This window comes from Quercus robur, chromosome 4, assembly GCF_932294415.1.
Source record: "Quercus robur chromosome 4, dhQueRobu3.1, whole genome shotgun sequence".
Lineage (NCBI taxonomy): Eukaryota > Viridiplantae > Streptophyta > Magnoliopsida > Fagales > Fagaceae > Quercus > Quercus robur.
Genome location: NC_065537.1, coordinates 56,854,470 through 56,878,636, shown reverse-complemented (window position 1 = coordinate 56,878,636; position 24,167 = coordinate 56,854,470). Strand labels below are relative to the sequence as shown.

The 24,167-nt window shown below is 40.1% G+C and overlaps 1 protein-coding gene across 1 annotated transcript; it reads left to right on the top strand.

The window, feature by feature from the left end:
- Positions 1-1,175: 1,175 nt before the first annotated feature.
- On the top strand, positions 1,176-1,796 carry LOC126722219 (uncharacterized). The gene has a single exon (XM_050425371.1). It carries the CDS (start codon positions 1,176-1,178, stop codon positions 1,794-1,796), a length of 621 nt encoding a protein of 206 aa, XP_050281328.1.
- The last annotated feature ends 22,371 nt before the right edge of the window (positions 1,797-24,167 follow it).

Genomic DNA, 24,167 nt, shown 5'->3' with positions numbered 1-24,167 from the left:
CAATTTAATAGGCTACTTAACATAATAAAACCGCTTAAGCTCCTTAGAGGTTGATAAGGATAAAAAGAGATTGATCAAGTAAGATAAGCTGACGGTTTATTAGTGACGGTATCTACTGGGCCGTCAGCCCCTGTTTAATGACTGACGGCGGGATAAAGTTGTAAGGAGAGGCACCCATAGGCTGATGGGATAATAAAGCTGAAGGGTGATCCTAAAGCTGACGGGATGAAGACCGAAGGCATAATATAAGTTGACGGCACTAGTCAAAGAATGCTTGCTAACCACGTTTGCGTGTATAAGTAAATGACTTGCCCTCCACGTTTTGTGAAACCTAAGAGGAATTCCTATATGGAAAGGATCCCTCAAAATACGCCCAAGGAGACTCCTATAAGGAAAAGACTTCTACTCCAAGGAAAATGGGTCAACCCCTACTACTATAAAAACCCAAGCACCCTTACGAACCAAGGTATGCATAATTTACCCTCTCTAGCACTCTAGAGCAGTGAGAATAGTTCTGACTTGACCTTCGGAGGGTATTTGGCCGGTACCACACCGGTGCTCTCTGCTAGGTCCTTTCTTTTTACTGTGCAGGTACTATTTGGAGCGCGCGAGGACCGTGTGACTTACTAGTGATATTTTCGGCATCATCAGTTGGTACTGTCTGTGGGAACTCATGTAGTGTAAAGTCATATTACCGCTTCTCGGAAAAAAGTTGCATGGTGCTCACCCGCTCAATGGCAACCACTAACGACATTCAAGAAGAGGAACCACCCACGACCACCCTCGAGAAGCAGGTTAAGACTCTCACCGCGGCCGTGGAACGCCTCACCAGACAAAATCGCGACCTGGAAGAGCAGCTGCACTAGAAAAATGCAGCACCGGACAACCAAGGAGTTGATCAAGAAGGAACCGGCGTTGACAAAAGAAACCAAGAGGGACCCCAGGCCAGTAACGCCCTGAGCAAACCAGAGCGACAGAACGTGAGCCTCCCTTCCCTCGCAGATACGGCTCCGCCACCTATTATCGCAGAGATGCAGGCGATGAAGGAACAAATGGAGGTTATGATGGACGCTCTCAATGGGCGAGTGTCCAGTGATCTTGACGACCTAGTCAACCGAACTGACTCGCCGTTCACCACCCCCGTCAACTCCTTCCCCCTGCTGAGTAAGTTCCGCATGCCACAGATAGACAGTTATGATGGGGTCAGGGACCCTCTGGACCACCTAGAGACATTCAAGACCTTGATGCACCTTCAAGGAGTAGTAGACGCGATCATGTGTAGGGCCTTCCCTGCAACGCTGAAGGGCGCGGCGAGAATTTGGTTCAGCCAACTGACACCGAACTCCATCAACACCTTCAAAGAACTTAGCGCTCAATTTACCGCGCACTTCATCAGAGGCCATCGGTACAAGAAGTCTACGGCTTGTTTGATGAGTATCAAGCAGCGAGAGGATGAAACTTTAAGAGCCTACATATCCCACTTCAATAAGGAGGCACTCTCGATCGACGAAGCCGACAATAAGATACTTATCGTAGCGTTCACGAATGGCCTGAAGAAGGGTAAGTTTTTGTTCTCCCTGTATAAAAACGATCCAAAGACCATGTTGGAAGTACTTTACCAGGCCACAAAGTATATGAACGCTGAAGACGGGCCCGAGAAGAGAGGCCAAAGAAAAGAGAGAGGCAGGAAGACACTCGGTAGGACCAAGGCCGAAAGAAAGCAAGGATGGGAGACCGAAGGGATGAGAGGTGCCCTAAGCCCTTGGGGGGAAGATTCACGAGCTTCACTCCGTTGACAGCCCCGATAGATCAAGTCCTTATGCAAATCAAGGACGAGGAGGCTCTGACGTTCCCGGGAAAGCTGAAGAGTGATCCCAACAAACGTTCTAGGGATAAGTATTGTCGTTTCCACCGCGACCATGGTCACGATACTGCTGATTGCTATGACCTAAAGTAGCAGATTGAGGCCTTTATCAGACAAGGAAAATTGCAGAAGTTCGTTAGCAAGGAGAAAACGGATCCACCCCCATAAGACCAACACCCCCGACGGGATAATGAGCGACAGAGGCCCCCGATAAGGGACATAAGGATGATCGTAGGAGGAACGGCTGTCGCCGGGTCATCTAAAAAGGCCCGCAAAACCTACCTTCAGATGGTACAAAATGTTCAGCTGATGGGAGTTATGCCGAAGATAGCATAAAGAGAAGGCCCCATAATTGGGTTCTCAGAAGAGGATGCACGATGCCTTCACCATCCACATGACGATGCGCTCGTCGTCAGCTTACGGGTAGAAGATTACAACATGCACCGGGTGTTGGTCGACAACGGCAGTTCAGCAGATATTTTATACTACCCGGCGTTCCAACAGATGAGGATCAACAGGGAGCGATTGATTCCGACAAATGCCCCACTCGTGGGCTTCGGAGGGAGCCGGGTATTCCCCCTAGGCGCGGTCACATTATCTGTAATGGTAGGCGATTACCCTCAGCAGATAACCAAGGACGTAACATTCTTGGCGGTCGATTGCTCGTCTGCCTACAACACTATCCTCGAATGACCCACGCTCAATTCATGGAAGGCGGTAACTTCAACCTACCACCTAATGATTAAGTTCCCTACTGACTACGGAGTAGGGGAGCTGCGCGGAAGTCAGATGGCCGCGCGTGAATGCTATGTAGCCATGATGGAAATGGAGGATCAGGTTCAGGCTTTGAGTATAGAAGAGCACCGGACGGTAACGGAGCCAGTAGAGAAGCTAGAAGAGATACCCCTTGACAGTTTCGATCCTGGCCGAATGACCAAAATTGGAACACTCGCTAACCCTGCAATCCGTTAAGAGCTCATAACCTTCCTCAGAGGCAATCAAGACGTATTCGCCTGGAGTCATGAAGATATGCCAGGAATAGACCCTTCAGTCATGGTGCATAGGTTGAATGTATCGCCCCTTTTTCCACCTGTCCGATAGAAGAAGAGAGTGTTCGCCCCCGAATGAGATCGGGCCATAGTAGAAGAAGTCCGAAAACTATAGGAAGCAAGCTTCATTAGGGAAGTATACTATCTCGATTGGCTAGCGAACGTAGTAATGGTCAAAAAAGCTAGCGGGAAATGGCGGATGTGTGTGGACTTCACCGACCTTAACAAAAACTGCTCCAAAGATAGCTATTCCCTCCCAAGGGACGACGTCCTAGTAGACTCAACGGCCCGACACCAGTTGCTGAGCTTCATGGACGCTTTCTCGGGGTACAACTAAATCCGAATGCACGAAGTTAATCAAGTAAAAACTTCATTCGTGACCAGTCAAGGCCTCTTCTGTTACAAAGTGATGCCCTTCGGCCTGAAGAACGCAGGGGCAACGTGCCAAAGACTTATGAACAAAATGTTCGCACAACAGATTGGGAGGAATGTCCAGGTCTACGTTGATGATATGCTAGTAAAAAGCCGAAGGGAGGAAGATCATCTGGAAGATCTCAAAGAAAAATTCAACACCCTTCGCTCTTACAACATGAAGCTCAATCCAGGAAAATGCGCCTTTGGAGTGACGGCGGGAAAATTCCTAGGATTTATGGTGTCCCAAAGGGGAATCGAGGCAAACCCAAACAAGATTCGGGCCATTATGGAGATGGCGCCACCAAGAAATGTGAAGGAGGTGCAAAGTCTCAACGGAAAAATAGCGACACTGAATAGGTTTGTGTCAAGGGTGACGGACAAATGTTTGCCCTTCTTCCGCACGCTGAAGAGATCATTCGAGTGGACTGCCGAATGCCAGCAAGTGTTCGAGGAGTTAGAGGCTTATCTCTCCTCCCCACCACTGCTGAGCCCGTCACAGCCAGGAGAAGAGCTTTTCTCTATCTAGCCGTCTCCCCCGCAGCCATCAGTGCTGCCTTAGTCAGAGAAGAAGAAAAAATACAAAAGCCCATATACTACGCGAGTCGAGCGCTTCGTGGTGTTGAAGAAAGATACCCGCTTATGGAAAAACTTGCCTCTGCATTAGTTACGGCCACCCGCAAGCTCAAACCGTACTTTCAAGCCCATACGGTGAATGTCCTGACTGATAAGCCCTTGCGACGGGCGATGAGCAATCCTGAGGCTGCGGGTCGATTGGAGTTATGGGCTATAGAGTTAAGCGAATTCGATATCCAGTACCGCTCACGGACCGCCATCAAGGGATAGATCGTCGCAGATTTCATAGCAAAATTCACTCATGACGAAGACAAGGGGGCAGAAGAGTCCGCTCATTGGACCATATATACGGACGAGTCATCCAACAGACAAGCCGGAGGGGCCGGCATTGTGCTACTATCGCTCGAAGGAGATACAATTGAATGTATGGTCCGTCTTGACTTCCCCGCTACCAACAATTAATCAGAGTATGAAGCATTAATAGCAGGACTCGACCTCGCCAAAGCAACAGGAGCCGCGAGGGTAGTCATCTACTGCGACTCTTAGGTCATTACTAACTAAATAAATGGAGACTATGAGTGCAAGGGCGAAAGGATGAAAAGGTACCTTGATCAATTAAGGGCGAGAATGGATGACCTAGAAGCCAAAATCGTCCAAATTCCCAGAGGAGAAAACGAGCGAGCCGATTGCCTCGCAAAGGCCGCTTCAGCAAAACATATGGTCATCCCTGGTAATGTACTCTCTTTTGTCCAGCTTTTTCCACTAATAGATCCCAGCAACGTGCAGGAAATAGGCTCTGATAGTAGTTGGACCACGCCGTTAGTTTCATACTCAAAAGACGGGGTCTCACCAGACGAAAAGGAGGCTGCAAGAAAACTGAAGGTCTAGGCGGCAAGGTTTGTCCTAATAAAAGACGTCCTGTACAAAAGAGGCTTCTCCCGACCGTATCTGAGATGCTTGGGTACGGAAGAGGCAGACTACGTCATGAGAGAGGTACACGAAGGAATCTGCGGAAACCATTCAAGGTCTAGATCATTGGTACACAAGCTTGTGCAAGCAGGGTACTATTGGCCCACCATGCAGAAGGACGCCGAAGCTTATGTTAGGACCTGTGACAAATGCCAAAGGTTCAGCAATATTATTAGACAACCAACCGAAGAGCTGACCCCAATGACGGCCCCATGGTCGTTCACACAATGGGGGTTAGATATTATGGGACCATTCCCTACAGTAGTATGACAGCTGAAGTTCCTAGTGGTGGGCATTGACTACTTTACAAAATGGGTGGAAGCTGAAGTTTTGGCCACCATTACGGAGAAGAACGTACGAAACTTTGTCCGGAGATGCATCATATGCAGATTTGGCATTCCTAGAGTCTTTGTCTTGGACAACGGGAGGCAATTCGACAACGACTCCTTCCGGGATTTTTGCTTACAGTTAGGAATAAAGAACCACTACTCTTCCCCCGCCCACCCTCAGACTAATGGCCAGGTCGAAGTCACGAACCGATCCTTGCTCAAGATTATCAAGACTCAGCTCGAGGGGGCAAAGGGTATATGGCTTGAAGAATTGCCAAGCATACTATGGGCATACAGGACGACGACAAGGACACCCACAGGAGAGACACCGTTCCGACTGACGTACGGAAGCGAAGCAGTCATCCCAGCTGAAGTTGGGCTCACGAGCTACAGGGTGCACAACCATGATGAGAACAAAAACGACGAGGCAATGTGACTGTAGCTCGACCTAGTGGACGAGATTAGGGCGGCGGCAGAACAAAGGCTTGCTAGGTACCAGGACCGCATGGCCAAACACTACAACTCTCGGGTCCGACACAGAGACTTCCAAGTTGGAGACCTCGTTCTTAGAAAGGTCATGGGCGCCGCTAGGGACCCTACCCAAGGGAAACTCGGCCCCAATTGGGAAAGACCTTACCGAGTTACGTCGTGGCAAAGAAAATGCATTTACCACCTGGAGACGTTAGAAGGACAGAAACTGTCACACCCATGGAACACTGAGCACCTACGAAAGTATTACCAGTAGGAGTGGCAGCATGAAGACCAACCTTTTTTATTTTACATTGCAGCAAATTTTAGTCTTACTCCTCAGCTTTATCATTTACTTTAGTTTTTGCAACAATACCTTTTTTTTGTTTTAAGCCCAAAAGGCAGGATTTGATTTTAGAATTACTTTTATTTACAAATGCATGGCAATAAGAGGAGTTTATTCAAAATTGCTGAAGTATCTATTTTAGAAATCTACGGTTTAAAGTCCACAGAAGTGGACAACTAAGTTCACAAAAGTGGACAACAAAAACGACTAAGTCCATAACACACGGACTAAAAAGCTGACGGTCTCACTAAACAGACGAGACTACCATCATATGGACAAGGTTTCAAAAACCAACAGGCCTACAAAGATGACAAGGTCATCAAGGCTAAAAGCTAAAAAGCTGACGGTCCCACCTAATAGATGAGGCTATCATCACATGGACGAGGTCCTAAAACCAACGGGCCTACAAAAGATGACAAGCTCATCAAGCCCATAACAGACTAAAGCTAAAAAGCTGACGGTCCCTTCTAATAGATGAGGCTATCATCATATGAACAAGGTTCTAAAACCAACGGGCTACAAAAGATGACGAGCTCATCAAGCCCATAACAGACTAAAGCTAAAAAGCTAACGGTCTCACCAAACGGACGGGGCCATTATAGAACCAACGGGCTTACATTAAGCCCATAAGATGATTGAAAATTAGAAAATTGACGGCCACATTAAGGTCAGTAATAAAAATGGTGACAAGTGACGGGCGAATCTTCAAAGCCGACGGGCCAAAAGTGACGGAACCATTACTTGGATAGTGCAACCAAACTAACGGTACTTGAAAAATGACGAACAAGGTCGAAAATCCAAGGGGAAAACTTGTGAAATTGACGAGATAAGAAGGATATCTCATAAGTCGCAAAAAAGGCTATATCGACGGAGTCACCCAACCAGTTCAAAAAACTGACAGGGTTCCCAAAACAGACGGGAATGTTTACCAGGACTTCGTCCGGCTCAATCACTGGTTAAAAAAAAATATATACGAAAGCGACGGGAATGATATACCATGTAATAAAAATAGTTGTATACAAACAAAACCTCGAGAAAACCAAACGGGCACTTAAAAAATTGTTTGCAAAAAAAATTAAAGTACAACGATTGTTTGCAAAATTATTGAAATGCAAGGTTAAAATACAAATAAAGAGAACTAAGAAGCGGGAGCGTCAGCAGGATTCCCGTCAGCTTGCTGATTTTCAATGTTTACAATCGCAGCTGGAGTATTGGAAGCAGGAGTAGGAGGGTTTGCAGCAAGTTGGGCTAGGACAACAACACCGTCAGACTCCGGAGTAGGATTAGGCTGAGAGGAGCTGTCATCTCCACCGTCCATTGTAATTCCGGACAGGTCCAGCTCAGGGAATGCTAACGCGACCTGCTTAAGGTAATCGTCAAAACCAGTGCCATAATACTCGGCACAAGGGTCAATGAACGATTGCGTCGCTTTAAAGTCTCGAACCGTGTCAACCCCAGCCGTCTGCACCCTTTGGCCTAGATCCGTCACTTCCTCCTTGAGCTTGTCATTCTGACGGTCAGCCTCTACCAACTTCTCCCTGACTTCCTTCAGCTCTTGATTCAGCATACGGACAGCATCCTTGTACTGCCCTTGTTCATTCATCAGATTTGTATTGTGCTTTCGGACCCGAGTGACGACTCCCTCCTTCGCGACGCAACGGTTTTAAAGGGCCTTAACACGCACCAAGGCCTAAGAAAAGAACACAACCGTCAATCAAAGTTCATCAAAGCAAAATAAAATCAGTTCAACCAAAAGATAGCAAGCATACCCTGGTGAGATCAAAAAGGGTTGACGCCCCTAAATCCTCTGTCCCCAACAGATCACAAGGCTCTATGTCTGTCAGCTTTATGAAGGACTTAACCTCCCTAACGGCATAGTCCTTGTGGGTCAGGAGGCGGCAGGGGCCCTCGTTGATGGGACCCAAGGAGGTCATTACCCCTTTGCCCGCACCGAGGCTTGGCTTGAGAGGTGATTTTTCCTTTGCAGCACCATCCCCAGGAGTGACGGTCGCCTTTTTAGCCAGACGGCCATCACTCCCGTCGGGCTTCCTCTTTGCCTGCTTAGTGATGGCCTTAGGGGTTGACGACGTCTCCCCCCTGCCTCTTTTGCCCTCTTCTCCTCCTTCTGACGGGCTGCAACAACCCCTACCCTCTCTTTAGCAGACTCCATCTCTACAATACAAAAGAAAAAAAAACTAACAGTTAGAACAAGAGACGGAGGAGTAGATTGACGGAGGTGATAAGGAGTACTTACGTCGGCGAGAAAAATCGTCCAATTTTCGGGCTTCAGCTGACGGTTCTGGACCCCCACAGTATAAATGAATAGTGTCGAGGGTGATCAAATCCCTACACTTACGTTCCTCCAAAGGGATTTCCAGAACCCGACGGATGAACTCCTCCTGTTCGTCGGTTATGTGGGGACGGGTATGAGCTGAAAAGAAAAAAGAGAAAGAATGTTAGTAGCGTCACTTTAAAAACGAAAGGAACATGGTTGACGGGATTAACCTGAATCCCTGACAAAAGCCCAAGTGTTGTCAAAATAACCATGGGGCATCGTCGCCCATTCCTCCTGACGGCAAACCCAATCCGTCCCTTCAACAATAAAATATTTACTTTTCTAGTTCCTATTGGAATCTGGCATATCTGATACCAGCCTCAAATTTTTCTCCCGGGCATTAAAATGGCATGTCCCCTTAGACGAGGCGATATGATGGGGCCTGTAGCAGTAAAAGAATTCGTCTAAGGTAAGCTGACGGTTTCCTCCACTTAGACGGCCCCACAAGATTTCAGCTCCTATGAGAGTCCTCCAGGCATTTGGGGCAATTTGAGTGACGGACAGGCCCAAGAAGTCAGCCAGTTGACGGTGTAGGGCCGTCAATGGTAATCTCAGGCCCGCAGCAAACATGACATCATACATGCCCACGTCAGTAGTTCTCCCTGAGTAACAACTCTCATTCTCTTCAGGGAGACGGATCAGGATATGGTCTGGGATTTGGTAACGAGTGCGCAACTCCCTAAAAACCTTATCACTCATCCTAGGTAAAAATTTGTTGACGGTCCAATCCTCAGGGAGAATGAAAGGATGGTTATCTCCTGGACCCTCTGAAGTCCCTTCACTGGGTCCCTCATCTCCGTCAACATTTATATCATCCCTGTCACCTTCATCCTCTCCTCTTCCCTCTTCTACTTCATCCTTACCCCCCTCAGTATAACTCTCATCACCGTCAGGAGATCGGGCCGACGTCCCTCTCTCTGACGAAGGCGAGAAGTCCTCTGACTCATCACCAAAACCAAAGGCCTCGTTGTAGCCCGCTCCTTCGCGGACTGACGACTCCTCACACGACGCATCACTTGACATCTGACTATCTACAAGTGACATATCCAATCTAAGCACCTAAGCTGACGTCCTCACTAATGAATTATACAGGCATAAGTAAAAATAAAAAGAGGAGAGGAAATAGAACTTACTAGTGAGTTAACTTTCTTGGAGGAACGGCTTCAAGGGCAGCAATGCACGAGGTGACGAAGTTAAGGAACAAGGTGACGGAATTCAGGGCGACGGGCTCTCTCTCTCAAAGATCAGCAAAGATGAAATAGGGGAAATGAGGAGGAGGACCCCCTTATATATAGAATGGAAGGGTGCGGAAGACGAGGCGACGCCCTCGTCAAAAGCAAAGCCAATGGGAACTCGCCACGTGTCCAAAGCATTAAATGCACGGCGGCTCGAGGAGTCCCATGTAAATAATTTTCCCGCCTCCTTAAAGAATATGACAATCAATAGAAACGTTAACTCCATAACCCGTCAGTATGAAAAGTGACGAATATATGGAGTAGGGGGCAACTGATAAGGATAAAAAGAGATTGATTAAGTAAGATAAGTCGACGGTTTATTAGTGACGGTATCTACTGGGCCGTCAGCCCCTGTTTAATGACTGACGACGGGATAAAGTTGTAAGGAGAGGCACCCATAGGCTGACGGGATAATAAAGCTGAAGGGTGATCTTGAAGCTGACGGGATGAAGACCGAAGGCATAATATAAGCTGATGGCACTAGTCAAAGAATGCTTGCTAACCACATTTGCGTGTATAAGTAAATGACTTGCCCTCCACGTTTTGTGAAACCTAAGAGGAATTCCTATATGGAAAGGATCCCGTAAAATACGCCCAAGGAGACTCCTATAAGGAAAAGACTTCTACTCCAAGGAAAAGGGGTCAACCCCTACTACTACAAAAACCCAAGCACCCTCACGAATCAAGGTACGCATAATTTACCCTCTCTAGCACTCTAGAGCAGTGAGAATAGTTCTGACTTGACCTTCGGAGGGTATTTGGCCAGTACCACACCGGTGCTCTCTGCTAGGTCGTTTCTTTTTACTGTGCAGGTGCTATTTGGAACGCGCGAGGACCGTGTGACTTACTGGTGATATTTTCGGCATCATCAGAGGTCATGATTGCTAGAGAGCTATAATTACAACAATCGTTCACAAGTATCTGTTAAATTACCAATTGTCCCAAAAAATTAAACTGTTAGAAAATGGTGAGTTTAATCACTTAACCATAATTCTAACACTCCCCCTCACTTGTGGGCCTAAACTTCCCCTTAATAAGTGGGGGTCCAACAAGTAGGAATTTAATATTTTAAATGAGAGGTAGAGTGAAGACAATGGTCAAACTCAGGATCTTATGCTCTGATACCATGTTAAATTACCAATTGTCCCAAAAGCTTATGTTAGAAGTATGTGGCTAAATGATTAAATTTACCATATCCCAATAACTTAAGCTTTTGGGACAATCTGTAATTAACATGGTATCAAAGCATGAGATCCTGAGTTTGATCATTGTCTCCTCCACTTTACCTCCCATTTAAATTCCCATGTGTTGGGTCTCACCTATTAAAAGATTGTTTCGGTCCACACGTGAGGGGAAGTGTTAGAAGTATGTCGTTAAATGATTAAATTTACCATATCCTAATAATTTAAACTTTTGAGACAATTGATAATTTAACAGCATCATGTTTCAATTTTTGATCCAAAATGATGTGATTATATGCTAAATAGGATAAACATGTAAATAATGATTTGTCATTTGTGGTTAGATCTAAATTTCTTCAAAATTCCTTTGACTTCTTATTCTTGGTTAGCAAAGGCCTTTCTCAGGTCATTAGTCCTTTAGTTCAAAGTTCTTTTTTTTTCTTTTTTTTTTTGGTGTGGTAAAGTTGTTGCAAATCAATAAAGTGCAATAGTCAAAATAAAATTTGGTTTCTTACTTTTGAGGTAAACTTTTTGTTTCTTTTCCTTTCAATTAGAAGCTTAATGTACTTTTTATTGCTTCCTAGACCAAGTTTCATTTTAATTTAGGAACATTTTTAGATTATAATATTTTTATTGTAGGATTTCTACCTTGAGCCATGTACAAAAGCTCAACCTTACGTAAGAATCTTGTAGAACCTACATACGCTTGCTCATCTCGAAGGGCCATAATATTTTAACTACACTGATGACCTGACTTCAAATTGCCATAACTCAATCACTTTAAATCCAAATTAAGAAAAACTTGTGTTCAAATTGAAGACTAGGATATCTACTTTCCAATGAAACAAACCTAACTTAAAAATTCTTTGTGAATCAAAATTTATGGTCAAAATAGTGAAAAAAATGTCATTTTTCAGCATCATTTTCATAGCAATTAAAGCACTTTTGATACCTCCGAACTATTGAGAACTCTTTAATTACCCTTGGTTACTTATGTCAAGCTCATCTTTGGGGCCGAAGACCAAAGGTTATTAATGAGTATAAAATGAGGTGTCTACATGCCTTTCAATTTCAATTCTTCTAATATGTCTTTGTATGCCTAGAATTGGGTTTCATCAAGCTTATCAATGTTTGTTTTAAATTGTGCAATCATATGTTCTTGGATGTTATAAATTCTTGAATTATGTGATATGATCATCAGCCACCAAATTCTAAAAGATTAGTTTCACTAGGCAGGTTGGTGCCTGACACCTTCCTAATCTTGTAACCTTGCCTTCAAACTTAGATCAAGGGTTAGTGTAAGTTCCGTGATTTGTACCCCTTTTAGGTGACATATCAACAGGTCGGTTCCTTCTCGTGAAGGCGGGGTGCACGGTAGTTGATCTCCCTAAAAATGGTTTAGGCTCAAATAGAGCGTGAGCCTAGGAGTACACAGTGCCTCTTAAAAAGAAGCAAAGGAGTTGCCACATGATTATAGGTCCAGGAACCCAAGAAATGACTCCATAAAAGTCTTTCTACCAGACAAGGTCCGGAGTTAAGGTACAAGATGGGAAGAAATTAAGCACCCCAAACCTGCCTCGTCGTAGTTGGCCTTCATATATCATTGCTTGATTTGGACAAGAGGTAGATTTATCCTAGAATTTCAAAAGTGTGTGTTTGCATCTAGACCTAGGTGTAGTTTACAGGTCATGTGAGACAAGATATGGAAAGCAACGTAGACATGTTAACATGATAGTATAGAAGTAGTCATGGAAAAGAAAATGATTCATGGCAATGAACTCAAAGAAACAAGGCATGGCATGGAAGACAAAATGATACGACAAACAAGTGTGTGCATGTACATACCTAATCGTGCATCTACACGGGTACGTGCATGTGGATACCAAATAGAGTTGCAAGTCTTACTCCAAAGGATGTTTAAGTCTTATGAGGAAATATTATTAATTGAAGTGGAATCTTCATTAATTGATGTGTGTTTTCCCTTTGTTAGACTCGAGTTGTCTTGATTTGACGTTAAAAGCTTTGTGACTTTTGAGGCCTAACAAATATTTGATTGACTAGGGTTTGATTAACTTCAATTTTGATGTTATCAATTAAGTTCAAATCAATCACCTTAATTAAAATCATCCTTGAAATGCTTTCTTTATATGTGAATAGCTAATTAGGTTCAAGTGAATTGAATGCTAAATAAGTATGGACTTTAAGTTTAGAAAGTATTTAAGTATTTTATATTTGAAATGTTTGCCTTATTTACCTGTAAGACTTTTTGTTGCCTTATTGAGTTTAAATGAGAATTAAAGATTGAATGAGAGAGAAAAAAGAGAGTCAATTAGGGTTTGGAGATGGAAAAGGAAAGAAAAAGAAATGCTTTTGGTATTTTACAATTAATGTCAAACAAGAAAAGAAATAAAGACAAACAAAATATACACATTAAAGACGGGTAAAAATAGATAAGGAAAGATAATAAAACATAACATTAATAACAAATGAAACATGAAAGGCAAGAAATCTAATTAAGCCCAAATTGGCGTACGTCGTAAGAAAGGTGCGTATGCACTCTTCTACCGGTGTACACACTTGAGACTCAAAACAAATTTTCAGAAAAAAAAAAAAAAAAAAAAAACCCTAGCCGCATGAAAAGTGTTTACGCCAGGATATGGATGCGTACGCGTCTTATCCTTTGCGTACGCATCTTGAGGCAGATTAGGGTTCTTACATGTTCTTTACACAAATAGCAGAAATTAACAAAATTAAAGACATAGTATGAAATATATACATGAAAAACAACATATTAAGGTTTAAAAACAACAAAAAACATAATAGAAACAAGAATCGAGGAGGAGAACATGGGTTATAGAAAAGATCAACATCTCCTCCTTATAGCACTTACAGTGATATAGTTTAACCGGTCCCTTAGGTAAAATCGATTACTGCATCTGTATGTGTGGGAAGATGAGTTGAGTGACTTGATTAGGGTAAAATGAGATGCCCTAAATGATGGTATTTGCAAGCTTGAAGCAAACTAGAATTTGAATATGGGTGAGAAAAAGACTACCTTCAAACCAAGAAATCTGAAGATCAATCTAATCCTCAACCTTTCTGCCCTTCTAGCCTTAAAACTCTAAGTTTAAGAGTTTGGATGGAATTTTGGTAGAGTTTCAGTTTGGCTTAATTTTTTGACCCTTTGGATGTTGGAAATTGGGGTATTTATAGGGGAAATAGGTAGCTAGGGTTTGATGACACATTTGGGCAGCTAGTTGATTAGGCTGGTTGCCTTAGAATCTCATCAAAATAGAAATTGAGTGATTTTAGGCTTTCTTTCCAGAGAGTGTGTACACCATAGATTGGGTGCGTACGCATTAAATACCCAACGTATACACTCTTTGTAAGCCTGGGCCAAATTAGGTCAAAATTGTCTTTTGGGCTTTAGGCTTCCTACATATTTTTATAATTGAGCTTATGCTTGGACTGTATTGGGTCATGTTTAAACTTATCATCCTCATTGGATTCAACACATGGTGCTGATCATTTTGGTAGCAATTTGATTTCTCATCATTGGGACCAGGGGGCTTTGATATAGGTTGGAACAAAATGAGATGTCTACAGTTAGTATATTATGTTTTTTCTTATAATTTTCAATTTCTAGATTTTAACTAAGATTCAAAGCCATATACTTTTCTTAGATTGTATATAGGACCAAAGCCATTTAATTTTCTGGTTACTATCAAAAGATGCACAATTTCAATTCATCAATAAAAGTGATGTATCTTTTTCAATTTGGTTTTCTTATTTTTTTTTTCAATTAAATAAGTGACAACTCCATTATTGAACCCTTGAATTAGGAGGTCCACTATCTCTTAAGAGGCACCAACACAACTCCGCTTATGCACAAAACCCCAATAAGGGAGGTTTTTTGGGCCGGGGTGCGGTCTCTCATTGCTAAAGTCTATCTCAGGTTATTAGTCCTTCAGTTCAAAGTTCACATTTTGTGTGTCTGTGTAGTAGAATTGTAGCAAATCAATCAAGTGCAATAGTCAAAATCAAGAAAGGTTGAGCTTTCGTATCAATCAAGTGCATTAGTCCTTTACAACTTGATTGATTTGCTAGAATTCTTGGGTTTCAATAAGACAACTTGATTCTAATCACAAATGTGGTGCACTTGAATCATCTTAAGACAACTTGCAAAGGTATTAGTACCTTGTATGTCTCTAAATGGTCAACGGGATTTTTCATGCTATTGAACGTCTCCAATTGTGAAATTTTCAATATAGATGGAAAAGAATAATCCATTATATTAAGGATGAAGGACAAGTTTGTCCTTTGAAGTAGGTTATCGACCACGGCAAGGGCTTTCCCTTTGTGGCCTTTACCACTCCATTTATTTTTTTCTTTGTTTTCTTAATTGACCATCCCAATATTCTAATTCTCCAATTCAATCGCTTGATGATTTATTAATAAGTTTTGAAAAATTCTATAGGCAAAAAAAATTTCACACTCGACTGATATGGCAGATTGTTATGAGTCTAGATAAGAACCAATAAAAGCTTGCCAACTCAACTATTGTGAAATTTTTTGTGTATAGCATTTCTCATAAGTTTTTGCTGATGTGCTTTTCTCCAATGAGATTGATCGCCTTGAATTTTGTCTTGATTGTGATGACTAGTCATTGAATTTCTACTTTCCCTTGTTCTACAATTAAAAATAGCAAAATAATTTTAAGAGGAATTTATGGAGAAAAACATTAAGGATTTAAGGATCTACCTGATATTTATTGTGTGAACTTGGATTATTTTTAACTCAATTAGGATAGAAAGCCAACTTGCCTAATTGGAAGATAAAACAATAAAACATACAAATAACGTTTAAAGTAGATTGAATATAAGTGATTGAGCAAATAATTCAACTAACATGTTACAAAGGAGATTAAGCATTCAACATATTCTTAAATCATAACAAATCAAAGAGTTCAAGCATTCAATATTGTTAGGGTCATATTTTGTGTAATTGACTAATCTTTTGACAAAATTCACTTTACTTGTAATTGGGTAGATCTAAGATAGGTTTAGTACTTCAAGAAACATGTTTTTCAAGTCAAGTATTAAAGACATGAAGATTGGTCTAAGAAACAAGTGAAGAAAAGCTGTTCATTAAGTCTCGATAGATAGCTCGACAGAAGCCTACTATCGAGGCTTAATGTGAAGCTCGATAGATAGCTCAACAGAGCTCGATCTATCGAGAATTACGATTTCAGAATTTTCAGATTTGAAATTTGGCCCAGCCTTGCATATTTTTTTGGGGTTTCTTTTCTCACAACCCTAAACATATATAAGGCTTATTTTAAAGGTCGTCACATACAGATACAGAGACCAAGAGACTTACTTTCTCTATGTGAAGCTACTGCGTTTGTACACCATAGGGTTTTGTAACTGAGTGCTTCCAGATCTTCATTGTTGATGAAGTGAAGAACTTTGTAACAAATAGCATCTGTTCAAGTTGCTAGAGTTAGTCACATACTTGGGATCCATGCAAAGGGTTAGTCACAAATTGGAGGTTTGTGCATCAAGAGAAAGAAGGATACTGCAAGATCAAGTCCAATTGGGTATTGGAGCAAAGGTTCAACTATAGGTTGGTATTTTGGGATAGGATAAGGGTAGTTGGTAAGATTCTTTATACTTGTAACCGCTTGATTGTTGATAAGTGGATTATTGAGAGTGATGATCTTAAAATCACCCGGTGGGGTTTTCACCTTGCGAGGTTTTCCCCATTTGTCAACAAATCATCGTGTTTAATTTATTTTCCGTTGTATTTAGTTTATTTGGTGATTTGTTGGTGCCTCCACAATTTGCATGTAATTTGACATAATTAATCAACTTGGGTAATTGAATTAATTAACCGGGGTTAAACTATCTTAACCTAACAAATATATATATATATATATATATATGTAATCGTATTAAATCTTAAGAACTTGTCAATATGCAATGATTTAGAATAGTAACTCAATCTCAAAATTCAATCATCAATACATATAAAGCACATAGATTATCCCAAGAACACATGATAAAAATATTAGGTTTCACCTCTGTTGAGGGGGAAAATTAATGCTTTTGAATAAAATATGAGGAAGCCAAACCAAGACTCAACATTGGGCTTTGAGATGCTACCAAAAGGCTTTTGGTATAGTGATAAGCCTATCAAAGCAAGAAATGAAGGATGCACCTCAACAAGAACAACATTAAGGCGCAAAGAAATGTTTTATGATGATTAATTAATGTAAAAGTAGCTCAGTTACAACAATGCAAGAAAATAAAATTCTCCAACAGTAGAGTAAAATTAAACTGATGGCCCAGCAATCAATTATTGAACAAATTCAAGTAAATGTTCACATCAAAAAATCCTTGTGTTCCTTGATCAAAAGGGTCTTGGGTACTTTTTGCTACTACTACATCAATATGAGGAAAAAACTCCATTGTTACAAACACATTATATCCTTCAATGGAAAAACAAAAAGTAAATACTAGAGGTTCCATGGTAAGGAAAATGGGCTATTTGGTATGAAATGAAGGGAGAGAGAGAGAATCCAGCTTAGTGCAATAGATATTCGACCAATATTCTTATGAAGTGTATATGAGGAATGTATGGGGGATGATGATGGCTATTTTTAAGTGAATGGGTGAGCAAGTTTGTGATGGTATGAAGGGGACATAATGGGAAGGCTTAGCTACATTAAGTCATTGGCAAGGGAGAGTTACTTATGACCAATTAAAGAACACTTATGGAGCTGGGATTTGTTGAAAAGGGAAAGAATGTTTGTAGGTAGGTGAATGTGGATTTTTATGGACTAAGAGAGGTTATTTATGGGTTGGAGCTTAGGGGGGGTGGTTAGCAAGAGTCCAAAAATGTAGGGTTGATTAGCAAGAAGGGTGCCAGACTGTTCATCCTAGGATTTGGTTAAAAATGGTGGATTTTCTTTTGGGATGTCTTGCTCATTTGGGCACATCAAATGGAGGTGGCTAATCTTGCATTAAATGCTGAGATACTTGGAATTGGCTTCAACCAATGGGATTAAGGCAGCTATTTGGGTCAGAATCTTGGTTGCTGCAACTAAGATTTGAACCCCAAAGAGTAGGATTCATCACCTCAAGCCAAGTGTCAAATTTCAAGCCAAATTCAGAGGGTTTCACAGGAGATCTCTTCATTCCCAAACCACATTTTACCAAAATTTTCCCTTTTAGGATTCATGGCTTGGTGCGTGAACCAATTCTAGAACATTTTTGGCATTTGGAGGGCTATTTGTTGAAGTTTGAGTAATTTGGTTATGACCTCCTTTTGCTGGAAATAAAACTTGGAGAAGATGATGGAGTTCCATTACCCATTAAACTTTAGTTGCCAGCTCAGCCTGTGGGCATTGCCTACGTTAAGGAAGGCAGTGGTAGAAAATTTAATAAGACAAGTGGCCAGCCCTTAGTTTAGTTTAGAGATTTGGTTACTTCCTGAGGAGCGCTCTAGCTAAACCTTGGTCAAGGATTGACAAGAGAGAAACTGTCCAACTGGCTTAGTCACTTGTGTAGACACCTCATTTTGCACTCCTTACAACTCGAGCCCTCGCTCCCCAATGATGACATCATTCGAAGGCCCAAGGTTAGTTTAAGGCCCAATCTTGTAAATCTTTAGCTTTAATGATGTTTTGATGAAAGAAAAACTTGCAGGAACCCTAAATATGCGCACACATGTTGTAAGCATGTGTACGTATACTTCAAGTATGTGCACGCATGTAAGGTTTTAGAATATTTGTATGGAAAATTTTTGATGTAAAATTTATATAGAGCTAATCCCACATTGGCTAGGAGCTGCCCTACACCCCTCTATGATCAACATAAAAGGCCCCAAATGCTCTTTCCCAAAATAGACCGAATTCACTATAAAATAGTGAATTAATGAGGGAGTTTTTATTTTAAAATATCTTCAAGTTGAAGTTTACTTGGTTGGGACCTATTCAGGTCTTGACCTTCAAGTTTTAATCATACTAACCTTCTGGTTTTGTCTTGATTAGATTGACTGAAGGGAACGGTCAAATTAAAGCACAAAGGATTTCTTGTGTTTTAAGGTAAGGGTCCAACTTGTCTCTTTCATATTTTTTTTGTTTATTGCTTTGTTTGTTGTTTCATTATCTCTACTTTAGGTTAGGTTTTATAGCTCTCATATTAGAAGCATGCTAGGTTGTGTTTAAATTGCTGTTTTGTTGCTACTCGAAGAACTGTGTTTCTGGGCGGGTCTGTGTGCGCATGCTTCATGCATATGGTTCCTAGACACATGCTCTGGTAAGAGCAGTCCTTCACATAATGGCGCTATACACACGATTCCTAGACCTAATCTAGGTGCTGACTCCATTATCCACCTGTACGTGCAAGTTAGATTATCAAATTGTGTAAGAGAGTGGGTGATGGATCTAACAGTATGTTTAAGTGAAAAAGCCTAAAAACACTAAAAATGAAAGCTTTAACACTTTAATGTCAAGAGAAAAAGAAAGCATAACATGGAAAGTAAAGAAGACATGGGAAATACGTGGAAAACCCTTTAGAATGGATGAAAAACCATGGGTGAGCAAGGGAAATGTCCCTTACTCTTTTCAGTTTCTATTATGTAAAGAAAATGAAGGTCTTTGTACAATGGTGGTGTTCTTTCCCAAATAATGCCTTTTCTCTCTACCTCACTTTCCTACCCAAACTTTCTAACTTTTCTCTTAGTTTCTCTAGGTTCTTGCCCTAATGGTTCAACAACATGTTCCTCTTATAGTTCGAGGAATGTTACTGCGTACATAAGGACAGGTGTTAAACCGTGATTCCTCCATTTGAATCTTAATACAACTATTGTACTATGTAACGATTGGAGGAAAGAGAAAGCATGCCAATGTCAGGGTAGTGGAACTAAGGGCGGCTCTGCTACTATGTGGGGAGCAAACCTTGGACAAGGAAAGGGACATCAGGGCTGCTAGGAGTGATACACATGTCTCCAACAGTGGTCCAACACAAGCTTAGCCAATAAGGGGTGTTCTATAGCATCTGACCATAGGAGGTCGCTATCTCCCTTTTTTGTAAGTGCTAAGTGTCCATGTCAGGTGCAAATCTCACTCTTCTCCAAGATGGTCACGCCGTTGGCATGGGCTAAAGATCCCCTCCTTCAGCTAGAATTCCTTTTCCTTTGCTCACAGTTGCTCCACATGTACGGTTTGGATCCATCCACGCTAGCACTCTCACATGCCTTGGTTGGTGTAATGTACACCACCCCTTCGCTTGGTCCACTCAGCCGAGACGTACTTCCCACGAGACAAAACTGTCATGGGCACTTGTGCCCATAACTTGCCTTGGGCCCTTTTTGTGCACCTCTTCACTTGGGTTTGTTCCCTTTCTATTACTTCTTGGGTCCTACAAAATGGACAATATTGACACATGTTGCCATGGGTTTTTAATCATCAAGGGCATTCATTGTTAGTAAATATTCAATACATTTTGGGTTTTAATGGATATTTGTAATGGATTCTTGGGTAATGATTTGTAAGATATTAAAATAATAGTATTTGACTTAAGCTTAATTGTTCCAATATGCTTTGTAAATAATATTTACTATTTTTATATAATGACTTCCATGATTTTTTGAGAATAATATAGGTAGTGTTTATGGGTTCTAAATAAGACCCAATAATGATGACATGAATTAAATGATGAGCTTGTAAGATGAATAATCTACCATAGCATCATGAACGTAAAATAAATAGTGACCATAAGTTTTTCATATGAATCTCATGGGTTTAAGAAAATTAATGATAACTTCCCGTGAGTTTTGAAAGTAGATAAGTAGCCATAGGTTCTTAAGATAAATCACATAGGTATGTAACAAGATTTAAAATGATTGTGGTTGTGGGTTTGGGAATTTAGATAATTTCATCATTGAGTTTAACATATGGTATTTTCCAAGTATTAAAAACCTTGGGTATTTTACTAAATATTGCCAAGTAGCTAACTTGGGCTTTTAATGGTGCAAATGTGAATTGGGCTTTCAATATTGCCAATGAGAATTTAGGTTTTTTTTTTTTTTTTTTTTTTTTTTTTACAGATAATTTGCCATGGACTTGGACTTGTATCATGGTATTTGATCATGGGATTTGAACCCTTTTAATAAAATAATTTTGCTATGGGTCAGAACTATAGGCCTTGCAAAATATTGGGTTTTTCATAATATTTTATATTTGCAGCCCAATCAAGAAGAATAGTTATGGGCTAGCTTGATAACAGGGTAAAAATATTTAGAGAGGCCCAATAATTCATTGGTGATGTTTAAGCATAAATAGGTAGTGAAAAATGTTCTAGGGTTTTTCCTCCTCTATAACTTAAACCTCCTCCAAAAGAAAAAGAGAAAATCCCTCATATTTAGGATGTGAATCCTTTTATTTTCGAAGTTTTTTTCTTTGTCAGCTTCCAACCCACATTTAACCTCCAAAAATATTTTTTTTTCCCGAATTTGTGGTAAACTAAAAAGTTGTAGATATTTGAGTCTTCTTTCCGTGGCCACAAGAATCAGTTCAATTGGACATCTATGCGAAAAGTTATGGTAAAAATACTAAAATAACACATGATGTTTCCATATGAGGAATTTTCTAATATTGACTTGGATGAATTTCTTTCCTTTTGGAAGGGACATATTTTTATGTAATTGGCATATCCTTTGACAAAATGCACTTTATTGGGTAAATCTAAGTAGGTTCAAGATGATCATTACAAGTGGTTACATTGAAGACATGAAGATTATTCAAGAACTGCTCAAGAAAAGTGCAATCTGCGGGTCTCGATACCTCCTCGACAGAAGCTCGATTTGTCGAGATTCATTAAAGCTCGACACATGTCTCGATCTATCGAGCTTACATGATTCAAACTATAGCCAGCAACGTTTTTATTCTAAAAGGTTATTTGTTTATGGGTTTGTATAATCCTTATTGGACTAGGAAAGCCCAAGGTTTGTGTATACCTATTTGGCATAGGAGAGCCCATTGAGCTCCTATTTAAACAAGGAGGTGGAAAAAGAAAAACCTAACCCTAGAGAGCTTCATAAGGTTTTCTTTTTGAAACCCTAGCCTCCTCCAATAGAAGAAAGAGTTCTTGCTTCGTTTCTTGTACGCCTTTGGATTCAGTAACCAAATAAAGTCTCTCACACGATCATTGAAGGACTTACTGGTGTTTCTATGTGAAATTGTTGCAAATCAATTACATCAATCAAAGGGTTGCTATGGAGTTAGTCACATACTGGGATTCGTGCAAAAGAGTTAGTCACGTACTGGGATTCGTGCATTGAACAGAAAAATTGCCGCTACAATACAAGTCTAATTGGGTATTGGGGTAAGGGTTCAACTGTAGGTTGACATTTTGGGATAGGTCAAAGGGTTTGGTAAGATTCCTTTGTAACCGCTTGTAATTGATAATAGTGGATTCTTGGGAGTGATGACCTTAAAATCACCTGGTGGAGTTTTGCATCGGTGGTTTTCCCCATTTGTAAACAAATCACCCGTGTCAAATTTATTTTCCGCTGCATTTAGCATAATTGGTGATTTGTTTGTGCTACCATGCTATTGCATGTAATTGAACCTAATTAATTAAACTTGGGTAATTATTTAATTTGCAAGGGGTCAACACATTTTTAACCCAACACCTTCTTTTTTTATTGTCACACTTTTTTGACTTATTTAATACTTAAAAAAAAATGCCCCAATTGATCTTGACTCTTGGATGCTCTTGGTTGCATGTCTGCTTGATTAGTTGATTAGTTTTAATCTCTTATAGGAAGAAAATACATGTAATGAATATATTTCAAAGAAATATTTCAAACTCACATATTTGAGTGTACTTAAGCATTTAATTGATGTCATATTGCCTACCGAAAATAAGATAATAATGTAATTTTAAGCTGTTGTCAAATAACTATTGGTTTTGCTGCACCAATTGTAGCACAATCTACCTCATATAAGTTTTATCATATACATTGTCATTTTTTAAATGTTTAATATGATGCTATGAACTCCTACAATCCAATATCACTCATCCATTACCAATATATTCTTTCCAAACCTTTAGAAAATGAGTAATTTTATCTAACATATTGTGATTATTAGTTCAACCATCAACACATGTAACTTGAAACTTATGGGACTCTTACAAGCCAACATGACTTTTGTGAAAACGTTCCTTAATGTAAAAATAACTTTGAAATCTTGAGACCCAAGCCAATTAGCAATACTTAATGGTAAGATACTTAACATAAAACCGCTCATTTATATATATAATAATAGATGAAACTAAGAGAAACTCAAATTAGAATTCTAAATTAGAGTTCCAATTTTGCGCCATGTGTCCTAAATTATTTATTTCTTAATTTTAGAATCAAATGTTCAACATCATAAATATTCATCCAAGTGAGTTATTAAGTACAAAAACCAAAGAGTCTAGAATAAATGAATCTTAAAAAAAAAAGTGCTTCACAATAATTATATATATAAAAATAAAAATAAAAAAACGTGGACAATTTACATTTTATACCTAATAATATCTGTACAAAATTTTTTAAAGAGTTAACAAAATATAAAAATGACTATTAATAGTATTTAAATTATATATACGAGAATTATATTATGCATCTTATTGTATATCTTTAAGTGTTTCCATGCATATGTTTGGAGCTACAAGCTAGTGCTTCTTAAAGGTTAATACTGCTAGACAACACTTGCTAGGGATGAATAGACATGAAATTAAATTGTGTTTATTTCAAAGGTGTCAAACCATTCGATTATATATAAGACATGAGTATTAAAGCCTTAAAGATCATTATGAAATTAGCTTAAACAAAAGAACTTTTTTTAGGCAGAAGCAAATAAACATGAAATTTGTGAAAGCTACTAACATCCACTCTACTACTTTTCATCCTTCTTTAGTTCTAATACCGCTTCATCATCCCTTAAAACTTGATAATGTTAATCACCATTGTTAAAGTTTAGACCCTTGTAAAACACAATATGTTTAACATAATTTATTACCAAGTTGTTACTTAGGTTAATTATTCAGATCTAGGTTAAACATATATCACATGCAATCAACACAGTGGAAATTAAATGACATAGGATGTGATGACCCAGGAAAACTAATGAAACAATCTAGTTTCAAGGTAAAAAACATGGGGAGGATTTAATCTAAACAATCCAGAAGGCAACAATTCACTAGTAGAATGGAAGTTTTTACAATAGATTTAACCCTAAATCTATTGCTACCTTATGTAGTACTTACTCACGTGACCATCGTAACTCTGAACCCACAGACTCTTCTATTATGAATCTATTGCACACAAACGCTCCTGTTTGTGACT

Bases quoted from the DNA above. Each gene is read 5' to 3' on its own strand.
- LOC126722219 (XM_050425371.1), top strand. From the start codon at position 1,176: ATGCCACAGATAGACAGTTATGATGGGGTCAGGGACCCTCTGGACCAC.